Source organism: Camelus bactrianus, chromosome 1 (genome assembly GCF_048773025.1).
Source record: "Camelus bactrianus isolate YW-2024 breed Bactrian camel chromosome 1, ASM4877302v1, whole genome shotgun sequence".
NCBI classification, from domain to species: domain Eukaryota; kingdom Metazoa; phylum Chordata; class Mammalia; order Artiodactyla; family Camelidae; genus Camelus; species Camelus bactrianus.
In genome coordinates, this window is record NC_133539.1 from 120,964,563 (window position 1) to 120,985,411 (window position 20,849).

At 47.4% G+C, this 20,849-nt stretch overlaps 1 protein-coding gene across 3 annotated transcripts in view; it reads left to right on the forward strand.

Annotated features, from left to right (window-relative positions):
* COL6A6 (collagen type VI alpha 6 chain) overlaps positions 1 to 20,849 on the forward strand; it is a 148,135-nt gene that overhangs the window by 113,177 nt on the left and 14,109 nt on the right. For 2 of the 3 annotated variants that reach the window (XM_045521376.2, XM_045521375.2), the window contains exons 28-35: positions 193 to 255; positions 5,122 to 5,184; positions 8,285 to 8,320; positions 8,437 to 8,473; positions 10,490 to 10,501; positions 13,877 to 14,370; positions 17,173 to 17,269; positions 20,042 to 20,713. In XM_045521376.2, coding sequence (XP_045377332.2) covers positions 193 to 255; positions 5,122 to 5,184; positions 8,285 to 8,320; positions 8,437 to 8,473; positions 10,490 to 10,501; positions 13,877 to 14,370; positions 17,173 to 17,269; positions 20,042 to 20,713 — 1,474 coding nt within the window. The remainder of the gene's footprint in view (positions 1 to 192; positions 256 to 5,121; positions 5,185 to 8,284; positions 8,321 to 8,436; positions 8,474 to 10,489; positions 10,502 to 13,876; positions 14,371 to 17,172; positions 17,270 to 20,041; positions 20,714 to 20,849) is intronic. The other variant, XM_074372212.1, reaches the window with a different exon arrangement.

The following is a 20,849-nucleotide window of genomic DNA, read 5'->3' on the forward strand; positions in this document are numbered from 1 at the left end:
AACGTGTGCTTAGCATGCACGAGGTCCTGGGTTCAATCCCCAGCACCTCCATTAAACACATAAATACGTAAATAAATAAACCTAATTACCCCTCCATGCCCCACCCAAAAAAAAAGTAGAAATAAAAACACATTAAGATGTAGTTCTTCGATTTTAGTAACCATTTCATTTTGCTTGTCTAACCTCCTTTAGGGTGAGGAGGGCGACCCTGGCGGTCCAGGAGAAACGGGACCCAAGGGAGCTGGAGGCAAGACGGTAAGCTTCTTGGACAGCAAAGCCTCCACCCGCAGCTGTTTTTTCCCGTTTTACAGGCGTTTGTCACTTGATCCCAGAGACGTGTAAAGCGTGTGTTTTCTGTTAAGGCAAACTTGGGGAAGGGAGATGGGTATTTTTCCCATCCTCACGGCCAGCAATAAAGTAGTGAACTGTTAGCTCTGAGCCAACAAGGCCACCTGTCCTGGCTACCACGGTGCCACTCTCAGCCCTGGGGATACGTGTGTGTGCAGGTGTTTCATAGGGAAGCCTTGTGGCCCAGGACAGTTTTTGCGCCACAGAATACGGTCGGTTTAATCCCGTCCCCGGGCAGAACTCGTGTAACTTAATGCCTCCTGGTGCCACGTCTTCTCTGTTACGGTCTGGACAGACTGTAACGAGGTGGTCCTCTCCCCATTTAGTTCAAGAAAGGACCTCCTGAGCTCTGCGAGAAAGTTTGCATTAAGCATGTGACTGAATGTGCCCTTGGGATTCCCTGGGGGACCTTGGACAGTGCCTGATGCTCTGGACCACTCAGTAACCACCCGTGTCGCGAACTTGCCTTGGCTTCCTGTGCGCTAAGGACGGATCCTTGCTCTGCTGACTCCTTATACGCCATCAACTGTGCAAAACTGAGGTGGCTGCTTTATAAGAGACACAATCTTAGCACCGTCATCTCCCAAGACATCCTTTGTCTCTTTTCTTCCAAGCGGCATCCATCAGGTGAACTGATCTTGGTACCACGTCAATCAGCGGGGAAAGAAAAACACAAAGTCTGATAAAAACTGACACTGGAGGTGGTTTTTCAGTTTTGTCACCAGAGTTAATTTTACTCTGATCTGTTTTTTTTTTTCCCCTGCAAAGTATAACAAAAACTTTATGTGAAGAGATGATTTATGTAGGTTTTAGGGGTGCAGAACAGAGAAACTTCCCTTTCCCTCCGTCCTGTTTCTCCCAAGGGCACTGCTTCCCAGCTGGAATTCTTTCACTCACACGTATTTTTGGATCACTATCCTTTAACATTTTGCTCTTTAAAAAAACAGATGAAGACCGATATAATTGGGAAAATAATTGGAAAAGGCTTTTGGCATTGAAATATCTCTGGATCCTTCCCCTGGACTTGTTCATGAAGTCGCTACCCTTGAGCATCAGAGACATGCTGACAAGTCCAGCCTTTTCTTGGGTTCCCTCCCTGCCATACGGCACATTCATCGTCTTTGAAAAACAGTAAACTAATGGGAAATAGATAATCTTTCTCTCTTGGCCTTTGGTAATGAATTTTTTTCCCCCACATTGGACAACTTTTCACTCATTTTACCTGCCAAGCTGCTTTTTTCTCCACCTCTGGGAGGATTTTTGAATTTGAAGCTGAAACCCTGAAAACATCCAGGTTTTCCCTCTGAAAGAACGGACGCTCCTGTAGGAAGGTTCTGGTGACAAAGCTCTGAGTGCCTCCATAGCTCTTTTGGAATGATTACATTCCTACTTCAGTGTTCTCAGTCTTCACCTTGGCATTTTTTCCTCCCATCTGAAGCTTTTTTTTTTTTTTTTTTTTTAATTTGGCATGGTTTTTAACCAGTCTTGTTTTGGGTATACAGGTATGTTTGTATGTGTCTGTACTTTTTATCAGCTTTACACGTGCACATACTTCAAGGCAGGGTTCCTCAGACTCCGCACTACTGACGTTCGGGGCTGGATAATTGCAGGGGGAGGGGCCGTCCTGTGCATTGTAGGATGAAGAGCAGCATCTCTGGTCTCTACCCAGTAGATGTCAGCATCCACCACCCCTCCCCCCCTCCCCCATTATGACAGCGCAGAATGTCTCCAGACATTGTCAAATGTCCCCGCAGGAGTGGGGGACGGGGGACACAAAATCCCCTCTGGTTAAGGACCCCTGGTTTAAAGAGTCAAGTAATTGCATAAGGTTTGTTACAGAAAAAATATTAATCCCTCTGCCATAGACCTCCTATTTCTCTAAAGGTTGTCTTTTTGCTCTACCTTCTGGGAGATTTCTTTGACTTTGTCATACAAGTGTCAACATACATAATCAATAAACAATCAATCATAAGAATAGGAAAGAGTTTTTTTTGAGCCAAACTGAAGACCGGTCCAGAAGCCCACACTCCCCAGGTGACTCTGAGAAACTGCTCTGGAGAAGCAGGGTTTCCAGCACAGGTTTATATCTTGTCAGAGTAAAGAACCATTAACAAGTCAGGGGTATATTTCTTCAAGGTTTAGAAGGAAAAAAGAACAGACCAGCACGTATGCAGTGAGTGACAGTGGCCTTGGCACCTGAGAAGAGAGGCTTGGCATCAAAGGAGGAGCAGCATTGCCGTCCTGGGAAGAGAGGCATTTAATCTTTATTTTCAACATGAACATTCTTTTCTTCTGGTCCATGTGCCCTTGTCTTTAATAATTAAAGCAGATGTACAGTGTATGTTTGATAGACCACTGGCTGTTGCAGCCAGCATCAAATTCAAGTGAACTCATCTGTAAACCCGAATGACTTCCCTGTCTCTCAGTCTGTGAAAATCTCTCTTATCACAAGGCTCTTCTCGCATGTTAACTTTCAAGCACTCATTTTTGCTCTCTGAATATTCCTTTTTTATACTATCCTATTCTTGTTTCCTGGTTGAAACATCTCTTCTCTCTCTGACGATGTACATTCATATTTTTAAGTCTTCTCTGCTCAACGTAATCCATTTCCTGCAGTGTGGGATTTGTGTGTGTGTGTGTGTGTGTGTGTGTGTGTGTGTGTATGTATGTCTTGCTCTGTCTCGCAGGTCTGGGGACTAAGTTTCCTCTTTCTACTTGAGAATTGAGGACAAAAAGTCTGCCGGGAAGCCCCGAGGACATGGGTGGGCCTTGGCAAATACAAGCTGCCCTGGGGGGCGATCTGCCTGAGTACTTAGCCACCTGCCCCTAGCATCTTTAGGTCTGCCCTCTCTGTCTGGTCAGATACCCTGAGAAGATTCTCTCAGTCTTCTGCCTGTGGGTGGAGGTCTGGGTGCCAGCCTCCCAGCAGGCCTCGCATCTCCTCCACACCTTTGTTCAGTCTCCCGTGCCCTGAGCAGGGCCGCTGGCCTCGGCTCTGCCTGGAGCGCCCTCGCGCAGGCACCTCGGTTTCCCCTCGGTCTTTGGGTAGAAGAAGGGACATTCACCCACCTGTGGAGAATGGGGAGGGGTCTGGGGGATTTCTAAAATGATTTTCAGTCAGTCTGCCTTATTTAGCCTCTCCGTTTCACCTCCAATTCTAGAAGCATCTTGGGAGAACATGTTAGAAATCACAGGTTCCTGGCGTTCCTGCTGTGGGTCTCAGATTCGGCTTTTTTCCAGCTCTGCCGAGTCATGTGATACTTTGACTTGTGCTCTTTCCAGCTTCCCAAGTTTGGTGGCTGTTGTCTCCTTTCTTATTATCCCCATGCTGGTTTTTTTGTCTTTTTGTTTTTGTTTTTGTTTTTTTGCCTTAAAAAAAATCTTACTAGTAATTTAGTGAGACACTGGGAAGGGAGCAAAAGTGAATACATATATTCAGTCTGTCATTTTTTTCCCTGGAGGCTAATCTATACCTTCTAAATAAAATATGATCAGTACAGTGGTTGGGTTTTTTTCCCCCACTTAACCCAGCGTGCTGTGAATATCGCTGGAGTGCCCAGAGGACATTGATAATTATTTGCCGTTCTGTGGGCAACCTTCTTAAAAATTAAGCTGATTTTAGACAGCTTGGTTCTTTATTCCTATGAAAGTTATAAATCTCATGACCTTTTGAATGAACAGAAAAACATTGTCCTACTTCTTAAACTAAACTGTGGCTTTCTTGATGAGAAATTGCATTGTTGACGGCACATGCATGCGATAAATAGTCAACCATTGTTTTTATTTTCTGCTGTTTTTCCCCATTTCCAGCCAGCTCTTAAATGTTTTCTTGTTGTTGTTGTTTCAACGGTTTCTACGTTTAGGTTTATTTATTTTTATTTATTTATATATTTATTTAACGGAGGGACTGGGGACTGAACCCAGGACCTTGTGCATGCTAAGCGCGCACTCTACCACTGAGGTATACGCTCCCCCCTTATATTTAAATTTTTATTTTTCTGGGGTTTTTTTTTTTTTTCATCTGTTTGTTTTTCAGTGTGGTCACCTAGTAAATGTAGATACTTATTTGTTTGGGGTTTTTTTTGGGGGGGGGATTAGGTTTATTTATTTTATTTATTTATTTTGATGGAGGCACTGGGCACTGAACCCAGGACTTCGTGCTTGCTAAGCACGCACTGTACCACTGAGCTATACGCTCCCCCCAAATATAGATAAATTTAGATAAAAATTCATTTAGATAAAAATTTCTCCTTTGTCCTAGCAAGCTTCCCTAAGGAAATAACCAGAACCGCACGTATGACTTTGCAGTGGCATTGCTTATTCAATAACAGAAAACTTAAATGCCAACCGTTAAATAAATCATGATATATCCGTGTCATGGAATACTGCAGCAGCCGTGAAAGGTGATTTTTACAAAAGAATATTTGGTAACATGAAAATGCCCAGAGATATCTACTTAGTTTAAAAGGCAACAGGAAAAAGTATAATATTGTAAAATATATAGAGATTAATACCAAAAGGATAAATAAATAAAAGACTAGAAGAAAAGACGCGAAAATGTTAACAAGGATTATTGGGGAGAGAGGCGGAGAAGAGATTCCTGAGGATTTTTTTTCCTTCTGTGAGCTTCTGAAAAGTGCACAGAAGGAAAAAAGAATCCGCAGCAATTTTCTAAAATGGAAGTATATTACCTTTGAAGCTGAAAACACCCACACCCCCACCCACACATACATGTATAAATACGATTTTAAAGTGAATGCATTCTGCTTTGAGGTGTCCACGGGGCTTCCAGGAGAACCGGGATCCCCTGGGGAGCTGGGACCTCCTGGACGCAAGGTAAGTTAAAAAACCATCCATCACATCAGTTCCTTTTCTCAGTGCGCGAAGTCTTCACGATCCATATGCGTGTGCCTCCTGTGATTGCAGCTTGGCAGTGATTTGCACTATTTTTCCAACTTAATGTGCTCAGAGAGGAGGGGGAAAAATGCCATTTAAACATTGGGTGGTGGGGGACTTGAGGAAGGAAATGAGAAGCACTAGACTACAGTGGGGCTTCTCAGTGAATGTTCTGTATCTGTCCAAGCCTTGCCCTTTTCTTATTTTAGTAAGTAGTCGAATGAAAGAGAGAGGGAAAAAAGTGCATAAATAGTGACTAAGTTACTACGTTACATTCACACGGAATTTATTTTCTTCAGGGCATCTTTCCCCCAAGTGTCTCTGTTTGAGAGTAGCCAGACCCTTCTTGTTCCAAAGAGGGGACTGGATGTATGAAATTAAAACCAGTCCCCCTCTGGTCTTCCTGTCCCCGAGAGAGATACATATTCATGTTTGGAAGACAACAAGGATTACCTCTCCAGGTGTTAGGTGTGAGTCTGGTCACCTTGTCGGCCAGCTGGTGACGGGAGCAGATGAGGGTTCCGCTCCGGGCCACCCGGTGGGCAGGGCAGAGCACTGGGGGGACTTGGAACCTCTGTCTTAAGGAGGGGCAGCCACATCCTTAGCTCCTGGACAACCTGCATCATCTAGAGATGCCGCTGGAGGAAAGCGGCCACTGGGGGCTCACTGCTTACAGTTCTTCCCCTTTGAACGTTACTGATCACGAGCTGATGACGGGCAGCATCGGTGTGAACAAGGACCACAGCATCCCCCCGACTTGGGAAGGAGAGGGAGCAGAGGGCAGCGTCCGGCAGAAAGGAAAGGGACCCTCACACCCCGTCACACCCTCACCCGGCCCCACTGAGTGTTCCCTGCTCGGTACTTTCTTTTGTTTTGCATTTTTTTCAATGTACATTCATTTTTTTTTTAAAAAAACTTGATATAAACAGATGTTTCTTAAGCTAGGTTGTATAAGTTTTTCCCAGCTTCATGGAGGTCAAATTAACCTGTAACTGTATCAGTTTTAAGCATACAATGTAATGATTTGCTATTTGGATGTACTGTGAAGTGATGGCCAGGATAAGTTTAATTAACATCCATCACTTCACATAGGTACACTTTTTTTTCTCATGAGGAGAACTTTTAACAGCTACTCTCTTAGAAACTGGCCATACCTCATTGTAGTTTTGATTTGCATTTCTCTGATAATTAGTGATATTGAGCATTTTTTCATGTTCCTATTGATCATTTGTATTTCTTCCTTGGAGAATTGCTTGTTCAGGTCTTTTGCCCATCTTTGGATTGGGTTGTTTGGTTGTTTCTTATTAAGTCGTAGGAGCTGCTTATATATTCTGGAGATCAAGCCTTTGTCGGTTTCATTTGCAAAGATTTTCTCCCATTCCGTAGGTTGTCTTTTTGTTTTACTTATGGTTTCCTTTGCTGTGCAGAAGCTTGTAAGTTTCATTAGGTCCCATTTGTTTCTTCTTGCTTTTATTTCTTCTAGGAGAACATTTTTGAGATGTATGTCAGATAATGTTTTGCCTATATTTTCCTCTAGGATGTTTATTGTATCTTGTCTTATGTTTAAGTCTTTGATCCACTTTGAGTTGATTTTTGTGTATGGTGTAAGGGAGTGTTCTAGCTTCACTGCTTTACATGCTGCTGTCCCGTTTTCCCAACACCATTTGCTGAAGAGACTGTCTTTATTCCATTGTTTTTCTTGCCTCCTTTGTCAAAGATTAGTTGACCAAAAGTTTGTGGGTTCATTTCTGGGCTCTCTATTCTGTTCCATTGGTCTATAGGTCTGTTTTTGTACCAATACCATGCTGTCTTGATCACTGTAGCTCTGTAGTAGTGTCTGAAGTCTGGGAGTTATTCCTCCAGCCTCTTTCTTTCTCTTCAGTAATGCTTTGGCAATTCTAGGTCTTTTGTGGATCCATATGAATTTTATTATGATTTGTTCTACTTCTGTGAAATATGTCCTGGGTAATTTGATAGGGATTGCATTAAACCTGTAGATTGCCTTGGGCAGTGTGACCATTTTAACAATATTGATTCTTCCAATCCAAGAGCATGGGATATATTTCCATTTTTTAAAGTCTTCTTTAATTTCCTTCATCAGTGGTTTATAGTTTTCTGTATATAATTCTTTCACCTCCTTGGTTAGATTTATTCCCAGATATTTTATTACTTTGGGTGCTATTTTAAAGGGGATTGTTTCTTTACTTTCTTTTTCTGTTGATTCATCGTTAGTGTAAAGAAATGCAACTGATTTTTGAACGTTAATCTTGTAACCTGCTACCTTGCTGAATTCTTCGATCAGCTCTAGTAGTTTTTGTGTGGACCTTTTAGGGTTTTCTATATATAGTAACATGTCGTCAGCATATAGTGACACTTCACCTCTTCTTTTCCAATTTGGATCCCTTTTATTTCTCTCTCTTGCCTGATCGCTGTGGCCAGGACTTCCAAGACTATGTTGAATAGGAGTGGTGGTAGTGGGCAGCCTTGTCTTCTCCCAGATTTTAGTGGGAAGGTTTTGAGTTTTTCACCGTTGAGTGCTATGCTGGCTGTAGGTTTGTCATATATAGCTTTTATGATGTTGAGATATGTTCCCTCTATACCCACTTTGGCAAGAGTTTTTATCATAAATGGGTGTTGAATTTTACCAAATGCTTTTTCTGCATCGATTGAGATGATCAGGACCTAATGCAGCGCTGTTAACTGTAGTCCCCACGCTGTACGTGATGCCCCTGGAACTAACCCATCTTCTCACTGGAAGTCCGCGCCTCCTGACCCCCCACCCGCTGCTCTCCCTCACACGAGACCCCCTCCCTTCTCATTGTCACCACCAGCATCTCAGCCCTTCCCACCCCTGAGCACTTCTGTAAAAGGAAAAGAAATAATACTGGGTTATGAGCACCCTACCTAAATCCTTTTCTGCCTCTAACTTAGAATAAAAACCTTTAGAAGTGACCCTTTTCTTAGGGTAGTTTTCGTGCGCCCTCAGTCTCCTGATGTGTGTGTCTGGAGCAGTAAAACCACCTTCTTCTTGTTTCCCCAGGGTGTCAAGGGGGCCAAAGGATTGGCTTCATTCTCCGTACGTATCTGCTGACTCCCAACAGAGCCTGAGCACCTGTGATGTGGATTTATTTCTCAGCTGCAGGGCCTGGCAGGCTGAGGGTTAATTCTTTCTGTCTTATTTTTCAACTGCAGACGTGTGACCTCATTCAGTATGTGCGGGACCACAGCCGTAAGTACCCCTCTGAAAATGCTCACCTGGGTGGTCCGCCTTCCTTGAAGAAAAGCCGCAAATTCTGCACTCGAAATTGAGACCATTTACCAGCCAGTGCCGTAACCTTAGAGATGTCACCGCATAGCTTTTGAGTCAGCGTAGACTGGTGACTATTAACGCCCGGTCTGGGTACCAGCATGTCTGTTGGAATATGTTCCGTGCACTAAGGGTTAACAGATCTAGGACTTTTCCTCCAGGGAAAGCGGGGACGAGGTCAGCGCTCTCCTGGTGGTGAAATCAACCGGTGGAGAGTTGTGTTCAGCTTTTTACAATGATTGTAGGCCCCCGACAGTCACTGATAGGACAGAATTCAGCTGGTTTGAAAGAGCCAGCGTCCCGGGGCTGTCCCAGTGGGTGGGAGCCCTGACTTCAGTTCACCTTTCCTCCTCCTTCCCTGAGAACCTGGGCTTGCTTGCCTTTACTTAGACTCGTTTGCTTGCGAAATGGCTCCTTCTGTCTGTCTTGTCTTTCCTCTCTCAACATTTTAAAAGCAAAAAGTCACTGCAATTTGGCAAATGCTCTTTTGAGTTTGCTTTGAGACCCACCTAGCATCCTCTTCTATCAAAAGGTGTGTTAGCGCCATCAAAGGAACTCCAGGGACAGGGTGAGGAGAGTCAGCTAAGGTTCAGCTACAACGCGTAGTGACTTCCCAAATCAACAGGAGGACTGAAAAGGATGTCAGAGTCCCCTCAAAGCATTGTGAAGAGAGAGAAATAGACAAATCAGAACCCATTTCTGTAGAGAACCTTGGTCTCAGAGACACAGACTTGTACAAGCTTTGAATGCAACTTTCCTTTTGTAGGAGAATGGAACCATCCATGATGGGAGTCAAAATATATACACTGGGTCGTGAAGATGAGTTGCTTGGGGGCCGGATTAGCGCAGTGGGCTTTCTGACATGGGAGCCCCATGAACTATGCTGATTCACGGGTAGATCCAAGTGTGTTGAGACCTGAACTTTTGTTTTTAATTTTTTTTGGAGGGGATGATTAGGTTCATTTATTTATTTTATTTATTTTAGATGGAGGTATTGGGGACTCAAACCTCAGACCTCGTGCATGCTAAGCACGCACTCTACCACAGAAATATACCCTCCCTTCTGATCTTGCAAAATTTAAGGGGTTCAATACAAAAGTATAAATCCAGAATTAGGTACAAAATGATTTCAAAATTGTCCTTTAGAACAGGAAAGGGAATCACACCCAGTGACTTCTGCGTAGTGTAAAAGCACATGACCACGTGAACAGGTGTTGGGGTCTTGCGAGGGGGGCCCCTGAGGGTGAGAGGTTGAGCGCAGTGCTGCCCAGAACTTTCTGCAGTGATGGAAGTGTCCTCTGCAGGGTCCAGTATGGTAGCCACTAGCCACTTGTGACTTTGAGTCTTGAAAGGTGGTGAGTGTAACTGAGAAGCTGAATTTGTTGCATTTGATTTTAATTGATTCAGATGTAAATTGTTGCATAAAGCTGGTAGCTTTTCGTGTTGGACGGCGCAGTCCTAAAGCTTAAGCTTCATTTGCTTCAGAATAAATCCACCTCTGATGTTGACACACATACACGCACATAAGCACATACACATACATAAACACATCGATCTGTGTGCACACGGATAATTGGCAGCTAGAGGGATCTTGGTGGGGAAAATTGAGAGTAGAGAGAGGTTAGCACCTTTCGACTTTACAAATTCTGTGCACCCTCCTGCAACGTAATGTCCCTTCCCTTTGGCTCCGACAGCTGGCTGCGCGTGGCTGATGCAGGGCTGTCCTTCTCCCAGCCCGTTCCCTGTGGGAGGCACTGCGCTTTTACCAAGAGGCAGTACCTGTCTGCACCTCTCCAAACCCCATCTGCTGCCTTGATTTTTGAGTCAGCTACAAAAAGCCCCCAAGGCAGGGCCTCAGCTGTCACGATTTCCTTAACAGTACAGAATGCTGCTGTCCTCCCAAATAATAACCCGGTCTCCTTTGTTTTTCTTCCCCAGCCAGCAGACACGGTGAGTAATCTTTATTTACAGCCTCTTATAATCAAGCTCCAAAATGTCAGACATCTGGAAAGATGGCTTAGCGCCGTGGGTTGCCTGCCAAATTGTATAAATTTTATCTGGACTCTCTGCTGCCTCATACTGGTAGCGCAGACCTGCCTCCAATAAATCACTTGAGTTGAAGCTGAGTCTCCCAGCTATTTGTCAACCGAGTGGCTTGATTTTTTTTAATTACTCGTATTTTAAGGGCCAATATCACCATTTACCTCACCGAGAGAATTTCTGTAATAGTATCTCTCCCCTCTTCCATCTTCTCTCTCTCTTTGTGTGCCGTATTACCTCTGTAGTCCAGTGGTTAGGGATTAAGATGCCAAGGGCAAAAGTGTGGAGAAGAAAGGTAAGGATGATCAGACGGCAAGTGAGCTGCACGTGTCACTCAGATAAAATCTCTGGAGCTCATAGCTGATGTTAATTGCCAAGTTGGGTCAGTATCTCTGTGCGCCAGTTTCCAGGTACGTTACAGACACTCGTTACGTGATGTTTTCGTGTAGACCTGTCATCCCCTACTTACACCTTTATACCCTTATACCTTTGGTATCACCCATCAACTCTTGCCCTCTGATTACGTGTTCACTCACCCAACAAGTACTGGCGCCTATTAGGTGCCAGTCTCTGAGATACAGGCGACGCAGGGCTGAATTAGATGGACGTAAACTCTGTGTTCAGAAGCTTCCACTCTAGTGGAGGACCCAGATAATAAACAAAGGAAGGAATCACAGAATCCCTTAGTTGCTGTGAGAGAAAGAATGAGGTGTTCTGTCACGGAATATAGCTAGGGGAGGGGAGAAATGTCTCTGGGTGTAGGACTCCTCTTTGAGGTGATAGCATGGAAGTTAGGATGAAGAAGGAAAAGAAGCCAGCTTTGCGAGAGCCAGGCAGGGGGTCCTGTGCGTGCAAAGACAGACCCAGGGGTCTGCTAGGAGCTGACGGAAGCCCAGTGTGACTGGGACACGGGGAGGAGGGGGAGGCTGGCGTGTGAAGACGGGGAGGAGGAGGAGGCAGGGGCCAGACCACGCTGAGCTCTGTGGGTTTAAGAAGGAGGCCGGACGTCATTTAAGTGGGAAGGTGCTCCAACGTTTATGGGAAGGATTGAAGGGAAGAACGTGAACTGGTGAACAGTTTGTTAACGCTTATTTGGGGGCTGCTGTGGAAGAGGGCTTGCAGAGGGGATGGGCGTAAGTCAGAGGACTGGCCCTGGGGGCAGGGGACGTGTTGAGCTCCTCCAGGCAGACGCAGCGGTGGCCTGGACTGGCCACTCTGCTGGGTGTTAGGCACGTGGTGGTGTTTGGTTCCCCTTCCTCCGTCACCTGCTCTGTGCCCAGCAGACACCATCAGTGTGCAGGGCGGAGCCACAGAGCCACCTTGGGTCCCCAGGTGGGGATCCACACCTGGAGGGGACCCTCCTTGGTGCCACCACAATCCAGCCCAGTCTCCTCAAAATCCCTGGGGTCCTGGCAGCAAGCTGAATTAGCACTTAGGTGTCTTTTCCTGAAAACTTGAATTTTTCCTTCTCTTTGGTGAGTGCAGAATATTATTTCCCTTTATCTCTAAATGACACCCGAAGCTGCACTGTAGTTTTGCTGCTGTTGCCCTCATATGAAATAGGAGCCCAGAGAAAAAGCTCACAGAACCACTGTCATGTTTGGTCTTAATCTGACTCTGTGTGTGTGAGTGTGAAATTGACATGGGCTCAATTTTTTTTTTTTTAAGTATCTGCTCAGCCCACTCAGACTCAGAAGCTAATGAATTCTGTCCTGTCTCCATTGAGATCCAGTCTGATTGGGGTTGAACATTTATTCTTACTGGTCCTTCTGTTTGTGATGGTCACAGAGTCCAGGCCCAGAGGGAGTTGAGACTCTGGCACTCAGGCGGTGAGGCCCGGCCCCGGTGGGTCTGAGTTCTGAGCTCACCTGGGATGAGCCGACTCACTGGCCTCTGAACGCGAGGAGGCCTCCCTCCAGGGGGTGCGCGCCATCCAGATTTCCTCCTACCAGTGTGCATCTCGACGCCAGGCTTCCGTCTCTCCTTCCTGCACCTGCTGCAGAGAACTGTCTGTGTTTGGCTCTTGTTCGTTTAGTGTTTATGAGACTAAACACGAATAGATGGGACTAACCATCGCAGATCCAGAGACACTGTCCCTGTCTCTGCGCTTCGTGAAGTAGTGGGGGAGGTGAACGACAACCAGTCACATAGAAATCTCCCGCTGTGACCAGGATACGAGCATTAAAAAGGATGCACTGGGAGCAATGAATACATTATAACACTTACATACGAGTTTAATCATCATACTTCAGAGTTTCTCTAAGTCGTAAGGTATATTTATTGGTTAAACCTGCATTTCTAACTGTTAAGTAAAAATGTATCAGTTAAAGCTTTCTGCATTCTTTTAAGTCGTAGTTCTCTCAGTGAGTAAGTCTGTAATGATAATTATAACAGTAATGGTTATGTTGATTGAGCACCTGCTACATGCCAGGCACTGCTGTCCTAAGAACTTTCCCTGTGCTGATTCCACTCCATCCTCAACACAGGCAGGGGGTGAGGTTAGGACGGCCAATACAGAGATGAGCACACTGAGGCTCAGAGAGGGTAAGTCACAGGGGCCAGGTCACACAGCCAGTGAGTAGTTGGGCCAGGGCTTAAACACGTCCCTGCGGTGCCCACTCTCTGCATCTAATGGTGGTTCTTACAGGCTGTCAGTCCTCTCCCAGTCTGCCTGAGATTATCAGCAGGGCTTGGACCGCCATCCCTTTGTAAACCCTGTTACGTTTCCTCATTAAATTAAAAAAAAAAAAAGTATCGTGAAGTGTATTTAACAGAGAGAAGTTTCAGCAACAAACACAGTACCATTGGTCTAATCTCTGGAGGCAAACGGGCATACCCCTGAACTCTTTATTATTTAGAAGGAGTTTGGTAATGAACTTACAAATTGCATTAAAACGCAAATCGGATTAGAGACTTTCCCTTGTGCTTCATTTTTGTTTTTTCTTTTTAAATTATTACCATTTATTTAATGGAGGTACTGGGGACTGAACCCAGGACCTTGTGCGTGCTAATGAGCATGTGCTCTGCGGCTGAGCTGTACCCTGCCACCGCCTCTTGTGTTTCATTTTAAAAGCACACAGTTTCTCTGATAGCATCTGTAATTATTCAAGGTTTCCACACTTAATATTTTAAGTGTTTGTTCTACTATTTAAGTGATTAGTATCTCATGATTTAACGTTCAGTTATTTTAATACTGCACGTGTAGAGGTACTCGGCCTCCCATGCAGGTACCTTTCGTCTGTGTTAAGCGAGTGCGCTCCGGGTAAAGGTGCCCTTGCCTCGTAGGGAAACCCGAGTGCCCCGTGCATCCCACCGAGCTGGTGTTCGCGCTGGACCAGTCCCGGGGCGTCACGGAGCCGGAGTTTGTGCGGATGAAGGAGATGATGTCCTCCGTGGTGCGGGGCCTCCGGGTCCGGGAGCACAGCTGCCCCGCAGGCGCGCGCGTGGCCGTCCTCGCCTACGACTCCCACGCCAGGCACCTCATCCGCTTCTCGGACGCCTACGGGAAGGACCGACTCCTCCGGGAAATCCAGGCCCTTCCTTACGAGCGGTCCTCAGCCGGCCGGGAGGTCGGCCAGGCCATGAGGTTCGTCTCCAGGCACGTGTTCAAGCGCGCGCTCCCGGGCGCGCACACCCGCCGGGTCGCCACCTTCTTCAGCGGAGGCCCGTCCGCCGACCCCCAGACCATCACCACGGCCACCTTGGAGTTCAGCGCCCTGGACATCATCCCAGTGGTGATCGCCTTCACCAACGTGCCCTCCGTCCGGCGCTCGTTCGCGGTAAGAAGGGGAACCCTGTCATAGGACTTGCTTCTCCTTTTGCCGATGTTTAGAACTGTACTAAGCATTTATTGCTACCAACCGGAAGATGCCAAGCCCTCTAAACGCATTATCCTGTTCCATGCTCACAAGCAGTCTGCATGAGACGGGAATAATTGTTACTCCCGTTGGCTGGATGAGAAAACCGAGCCTGGAGAACCTGACCTACATGCCCGGGTTCACAGATTAGAAGTGGCAACATCAGGGCTTGAACCCAGGCTTGCTATTCTAGCGCTCCTCTGAGGGCCTTTCTGAGTTGCCTCTAAGTGTAAAAATACTTAATAACGGCCAGTAAATGTTCCCGGATGTCACTGACACGGCCAGGGTGGCAGTCATTGCCGTAGGTGTTAACCAACGGACTGATTGGATAACTTCACCGATCATGTCGATGTCCACATTTTATAAAGGAAGAGTCATGCCAGCTACAGCTTCTTAAGTTGCAGCTTAAAATCTTACTGTGTAGCATTTCTAAATCAACCGCCCAGGATCACAATGACCTTGAAAACACCCTATGGCAGGGGGTCCACACAGAAGGCCCGCTGGACCCGGCAAAGTTCCGTGTCCACCCAGTATGCTGTCTTGTTCTCCGTTCGTGGGGAGAGCCTGGGGAGGGGCCCCAAGCAGCCACCAAGGGTGTTGGAAGAATGCACCTTGAACCAGCAGGACAAGCATTTGAATGTTATTTCATGTAGAGAAAGTGAGTCACTGTCTTCAAGTGTGTGGAAGATTATTACCAGCTGAACTCCAACTCAGAGAAACCTCTTATTAGGGAAACAGCAGGGCAAACCCCAGGTTAGACTTAACTAAGAACTTCCCAAAGGCAGGATTGACTTATATTGTCATAGGCCAAATGGCTCAAGGTAGGTGGTCAAGATGCCACCTTTTTGTGAGAGGTCACTCACCTGTTGACTTCTGTCCCTCTTGGAGACTGGCAGCTATGAGGAAGCAGCCTTCTGGGGCCCTTTCCAGCTCCCTAATTTTCTGTGAAATTGTTAAAAATGAGCAGACCAGATTGAAAGGTGGTACTCCTCTGTAAAGTACGGAGAGCAGAGCTTGTCTCCTGGGGCTGGTGGTGAAGGTGAAATGATGTCACTCCACGCCCCAGGCCCTTGGAGCTTCTGGTGAGCACGCCAGGATGCTAGCTTTTGCTTTAAATATGACTGTTATCAGTTGCTTGATGCAAAATGAAAATCTGTTGAACAGTATTAAAGTCTGGCTTGTAAAGGAGCTGAACCCACTGTTAGCATCTTTGAACTAACTCAGAATTATGCAGTTGAACAGGCTGATGTACGAGGCTCATGAAAGAAAAAGCACATAACTGAGAAAACTGGGGCCAGGTTACACGGAGGCAGCAGCTCGGAAGTGGATGGATCTGGGTGCGCACGGAGTCCTCTTCATTCCCGGTTTACTGGGAGCCCCCATGGCCCCTGGCCTTTATTTAGTCACAAAACAGGAGACAACTCTTAATATCCTGATGCAAATGGTTGGTGGTACTTGTGATATAAATTCAAACAGATGCAATTCCACCCACCCCCTCAAAGCTCTGTGCCTAGCATAGAACTTAAGAAAACGTTTTGTGAGGTTTGTCTTTTTAAACTGTGGAGGGTTAACAGTCCCTCTTAGAGATTCTATCCAAATCACCTAGGGACTCTGCTCCTTTCTTGAAGGAGTTTATCTTAAAAGAGCCCCAGCGAAGGTTCAGATTCTTGACAGTGACCTTCAGAAGTCAGACTTGGTTCCAAGGTGCATCCATCCAGCAGATGGTGAGTGAGCAGCTTGTGTAGACCAGGTGCGCCCTAGGCTCTGGGGGAGACAGGGTAAAGTAGAAAACCAGAAACCTCGTCCACTCGAGGGCGCAGCTGTGCAGGGCTGTCCAGAAGGTCTCCGTGCAAGCTGGTGAGAAGCCAGTACCTGACATTTCAAAAGAGATCATGTTGCCACTTCTCCATTTTCCCTCTTTTTCTTCCATCATTCTCTTCCCTTGTGCTTACCTACACCTAAACTTGTTTTTTATTAAGAACAGAAGTCCATTTTAGTGACGCGATGAATTCTTATTTGGAGGCTATATCACAAAACCCTAGTTCGATGCATCATCATCATGCCTTTGACATCTCAAATCATCTGAGAGTTTGGCAGAATCCAAATGAAATTTGGAGCCAGTGTGGACATGTGGGGCAGGTCTCAGCAGCCGACACAGGCTCGCTTCCCTATGTGTCTGAGCAAACGGGTTGTGCGTCTGATTTCTCCTGCTGCTCTGGGACTTGGTGGGGAGGGCGCGTCTCGGGTCCTCTTCTTTAAACGGCTTCCGTGTCATGTCGTCTGATCTTCCTTTGACCTTCCTTGGAGCTTGTTTCCCATCTATAAAACAGGGACGACGTGAGAAGAACGAGCTCCCTGGGCTTTGCGACGATGGGTGTGGAAGTGCTTGGTGTCTGTCACCACTCGCGAGGCACCCACCAGGTGCCAGAAAAGTTCTTTTCCGTTAGGAACTGATGTAGCGCCCCCAGTGGTCTTCGTAGGGATTGTGATGACTCCGTTTCACAAGTGAGGGAAGAAGCCGAGGCAAAGGAGGAACCTGTCATCCAGCTGCAGGGGGAGTCAGCTTAAACCCAGGCAGTGGTCTCAGCACCCCTCCCCTCCCCACCCCATTGTGCTTCCTCCCTGGACCCCCTTAGCAGGGGCCCCATCGCGCTCTCCAGTCCATCCTGGGAGGGTCCTGCCACCCCACCAGGCAGCTCTTCCTCCTGCTTCCCCTCCTTGCAGATCGAGGACACTGGCACATTCCAGGTCATCATGGTTCCGTCCGGAGCGGATTACACGCCAGCGCTGGAGGGCCTGCAGCGGTGCACTTTCTGCTACGGTAAGACCCACAGACAGGATGTACCCTGATCTGGCCCCTCAAGTGCAGTGAGTCACCGCTGGCAGGAGCGGCTGGAACTTGGCAGCAGGGATGCCCAGAGCCACGGGAGCACCTCCCTGGGGCTCTGCGCTGCCCCGCCCCCAGATGGAGTGGGGACACTAGTGCCGCCGCCAGGAAACCGTCATCATTTTCAGAAAAACTTCAGCCTGTCCCATTGCCAAGCTTTTCATGCTGTAAAGTATATTTATGAATTTTCAAAATCTCTAGCGTTCACCAGCCAAAGAAATGCTTTGCAGGAGAAATGGAAATTAGCAGAGATTCGTGCATTGCTCGTTGGAAGGAGGCTTCACGGACTCCCACGTGTCACGCATCAAGAAGAGTCGCAGTGCTGGTTTGTCTGTGGTGTTTTAGACGCAGTCTAAAACACCACAGCTGGAGAACTGGCCAGACCAAATAGGAGACTAAATATAACTGGACAATTAATAATAATTGGAGTGCTCTAATAATTACAAAGACAGGTTTGAACCTTCTGTGTCTTTTTGCTCTAATAATTACAAAGATTGCTGGTGGGTGTGACGGCTAACAGTTATCAGACACTCATCATTAGCCACGCACCTCTCTGACCGCTGACGGTGGTAATGAGGACAGTTAATACTTAAGCTGCTGTGTTCACTGTGTTCTAAGGACTCTTCTCATTGTTTGATTCAATCCTTATAATCGCTCTAAAACATCTGAATGGTTATTAGCTCCTTTTTACAGGGGAGATGAAATAGTTTGCTCACAGCCAGGTCACACCCAAGAAAGCTGGCTTTAAAACACTTGCAGTTCATGAGTGGCCCTGATGGATCCCTGGAGCTCCGTGCCACAGAGGCGACCTCACAGGGAGGTGCGACTCTGAGGGAGACGCGGGAGGTCTTCTAGGAGCCCTCTCCTTTCCGTCTTCCCCTCTGCTTCCCTCTGATGGGTCCCTCCCTTCCCCGCTGCCCCCGGGTTGCACAGGGCCTGTCAGGTGCCGGCACTCTGCGCACCGCTGTTAAGGGTCCGAGCGTCCCCTGGGCGGACCCGGCCCACCTTGAGCGCTCGGCTGCGCGGTCACTCAGTGACCGCAGCGCGCTGGTATGCTGCACGGTCAGAGGGCGCACATGTGTGTCTGGGGATAGATCTTGGCTCTGCTTCTTGGCTGAAACTCTTGTTTTGTCTCTAAGGCTTTTAAGGGAAGCTATTTTGGCTGTCATTTCCTGCAGCTAAGAAACCCCGCAAAAATTGAACCAGTGGGCGGCGTGCGGTGCCCGGTTTTGGAAAGCCTCTCGCACACAGGTGACCATGCTGTCCCCTGACAAACGTGAAGCGTGGTCGTCAGATCTTGCTGAGTGTCGAGAGGGGAACCGTGACTTGTTGGGAGCCGTGTCCTCACCAAGTCCATGAGTGGGACTGAAGTTCTGCAGCTGGCCGCACACCCTGGGGGCTGCATCCTCGGGATGACCCTTACATCTCAAAGTTTTTATTCACGTCCCAGATCCACATCTAAGTTGTCCACACTCGTGTTTTTGGTTTCTCTTTCTTCTCTTTGGCTTTTAAAGAGGACATTCTCCTCCTTCAGTGTCGGCTGTGGCTGAAAAGCCAGGATTGCAGGATGTCAGCCCTGGAAGGGCTCTCGGGACGAGTCTCATGCAGTCACCTCGCTGTGCAGAATTGAGGCCCAGCGGTGGCTTGGACAGGCCCACCCCGCAGGCTTGTCTCTGGGGACAGCGAGACCAGAACCCAGACATTGTGGCTCTCAGGCCCTGCGACCGCCCGGCTGCGGTCCCACACGGCCTCGTCTCTGACAATATGGCCCTGATAGGCAGACACTTGAAACACTGGTGTATCTTTGGCAAAGTGACTTCACCCTCCTGGCCTCAGTAAAATTAGAAGAGTAGGTGACCTCTAAGATCCTTTTTATTTCCGATTTCTTTTTCTTCCTCTGAATATTCATTGTGGTCAGAGCCAATGAAATCCATTCTCTGTTTTTATGACCACCCTTTTCGTAAAGGAGATGTGCATGTTTATTAAAATGACCTCGCGCGTTATGAAAGCCCATTAGCCTGCAGCGTTTGTGTGTGTTTATTTAACAAGCACATATTGAGCTTTCGACTAACAGGCACTTTAGACATACAAACATGGGTGGTAGCTCTGTCCTGAATGTCTACGCAGAGCCAGACGTCACGTTATAAACCTTTACTTGAATTGAAATACAAGGCTCCTTGCTTTTCTTCACTCAGTCTTAAGCAGATGACTTTTCAGACTAAAGTCAGAGGCCATTCGCTTTTACATCATGGTAGTGTACTCGTACAAGCGCAAGATGAATTGTCCACTTCATTCTTTATAAACTTAAAACACAGCCGAGATGAAACTTCTGTTAGACAGCCTCATTTTAAAAAGTTGGGGGGCAGGGTAGAGCTCAGTGGTGGAGTGCATGCTTGGCACGCACGAGGTCCTGGGTTCAGTCCCCAGTACCTCCGTTGAAAAAATGAATAAATAAAATGAAAAATTAAAGGTCAGACAACAGTCATGAATGGGATTCAAGACACAGGCTGGATATAAAGTCTGTGCTGTTTGGATAAAGATGTAATCCACATACTAGGAAACCTTCCCGTTGCTGCTCCCAGAGTCACTTAGAAGCTCTGTGAACATCAGAGATGAGGCGCTTCCCAGTGCTGAAATATCTGAGATGCTGCCCTTCCTCTTCTGTCCATTCCTGGTGAGTAACCCTCGGTGACTTTTGCTCCACAGACATATGCAACCCGGATGCTTCTTGCGATCAGGCCAGACCACCTCCCGTGCAGGCTTACGTGGATGCTGCGTTCCTGGTGGACAGCTCCCGGCACGTGGGGAGGGCGGAGTTTGAAGACATCAGGGGCTTCCTGGGCGCGCTGTTGGATCACTTTGAAGTCAGCCCGGAGCCCGAGACCTCTGTCACTGGAGACCGGGTGGCCCTCCTGAGCTACGCTCCCCCTGGCTTCCTCGCCCGCTCTCAGGGGAGTCCCGTTAGGACTGAGTTCAACCTCACCACCTACAGGAGTAAACGTCTCATGAAGAGGCACGTGGACGAGTCGGTGCAGCAGCTCCACGGAGATGCTTTCCTTGGCCACGCCCTGCAGTGGGCTCTGGACAATGTCTTCCTAAAGACACCCAACCTGAGGAGAAACAAAGTCATTTTCGTGATATCAGCGGGGGAAACCAGTCACCTGGACAGGGAAACCTTGAGGAAAGAATCCTGGAGAGCCAAGTGTCAAGGTTATGCTCTCTTTGTGTTCTCCCTGGGCCCTTCGTGGAGTGACCAGGAACTGGAAGACCTAGCCAGCTTCCCTCTGGATCACCATCTGATCCAGCTTGGCCGCATCCATAAACCTGACCACAGTTATGGCGTGAAGTTTTTGAAGGCTTTTATGAGCTCCGTCAGGCGTAAGTCATAAAATCCGTTCCTCCTCGCACATTCAGAGTATAACTTGGTATTCCCCAAAGAAGGGTTCATGAGCTGACGTGGTTCTTGGAAACCTCTGTCTCCAAGGGCACCGCAGGGTCAGAGAGGAAAATGTGG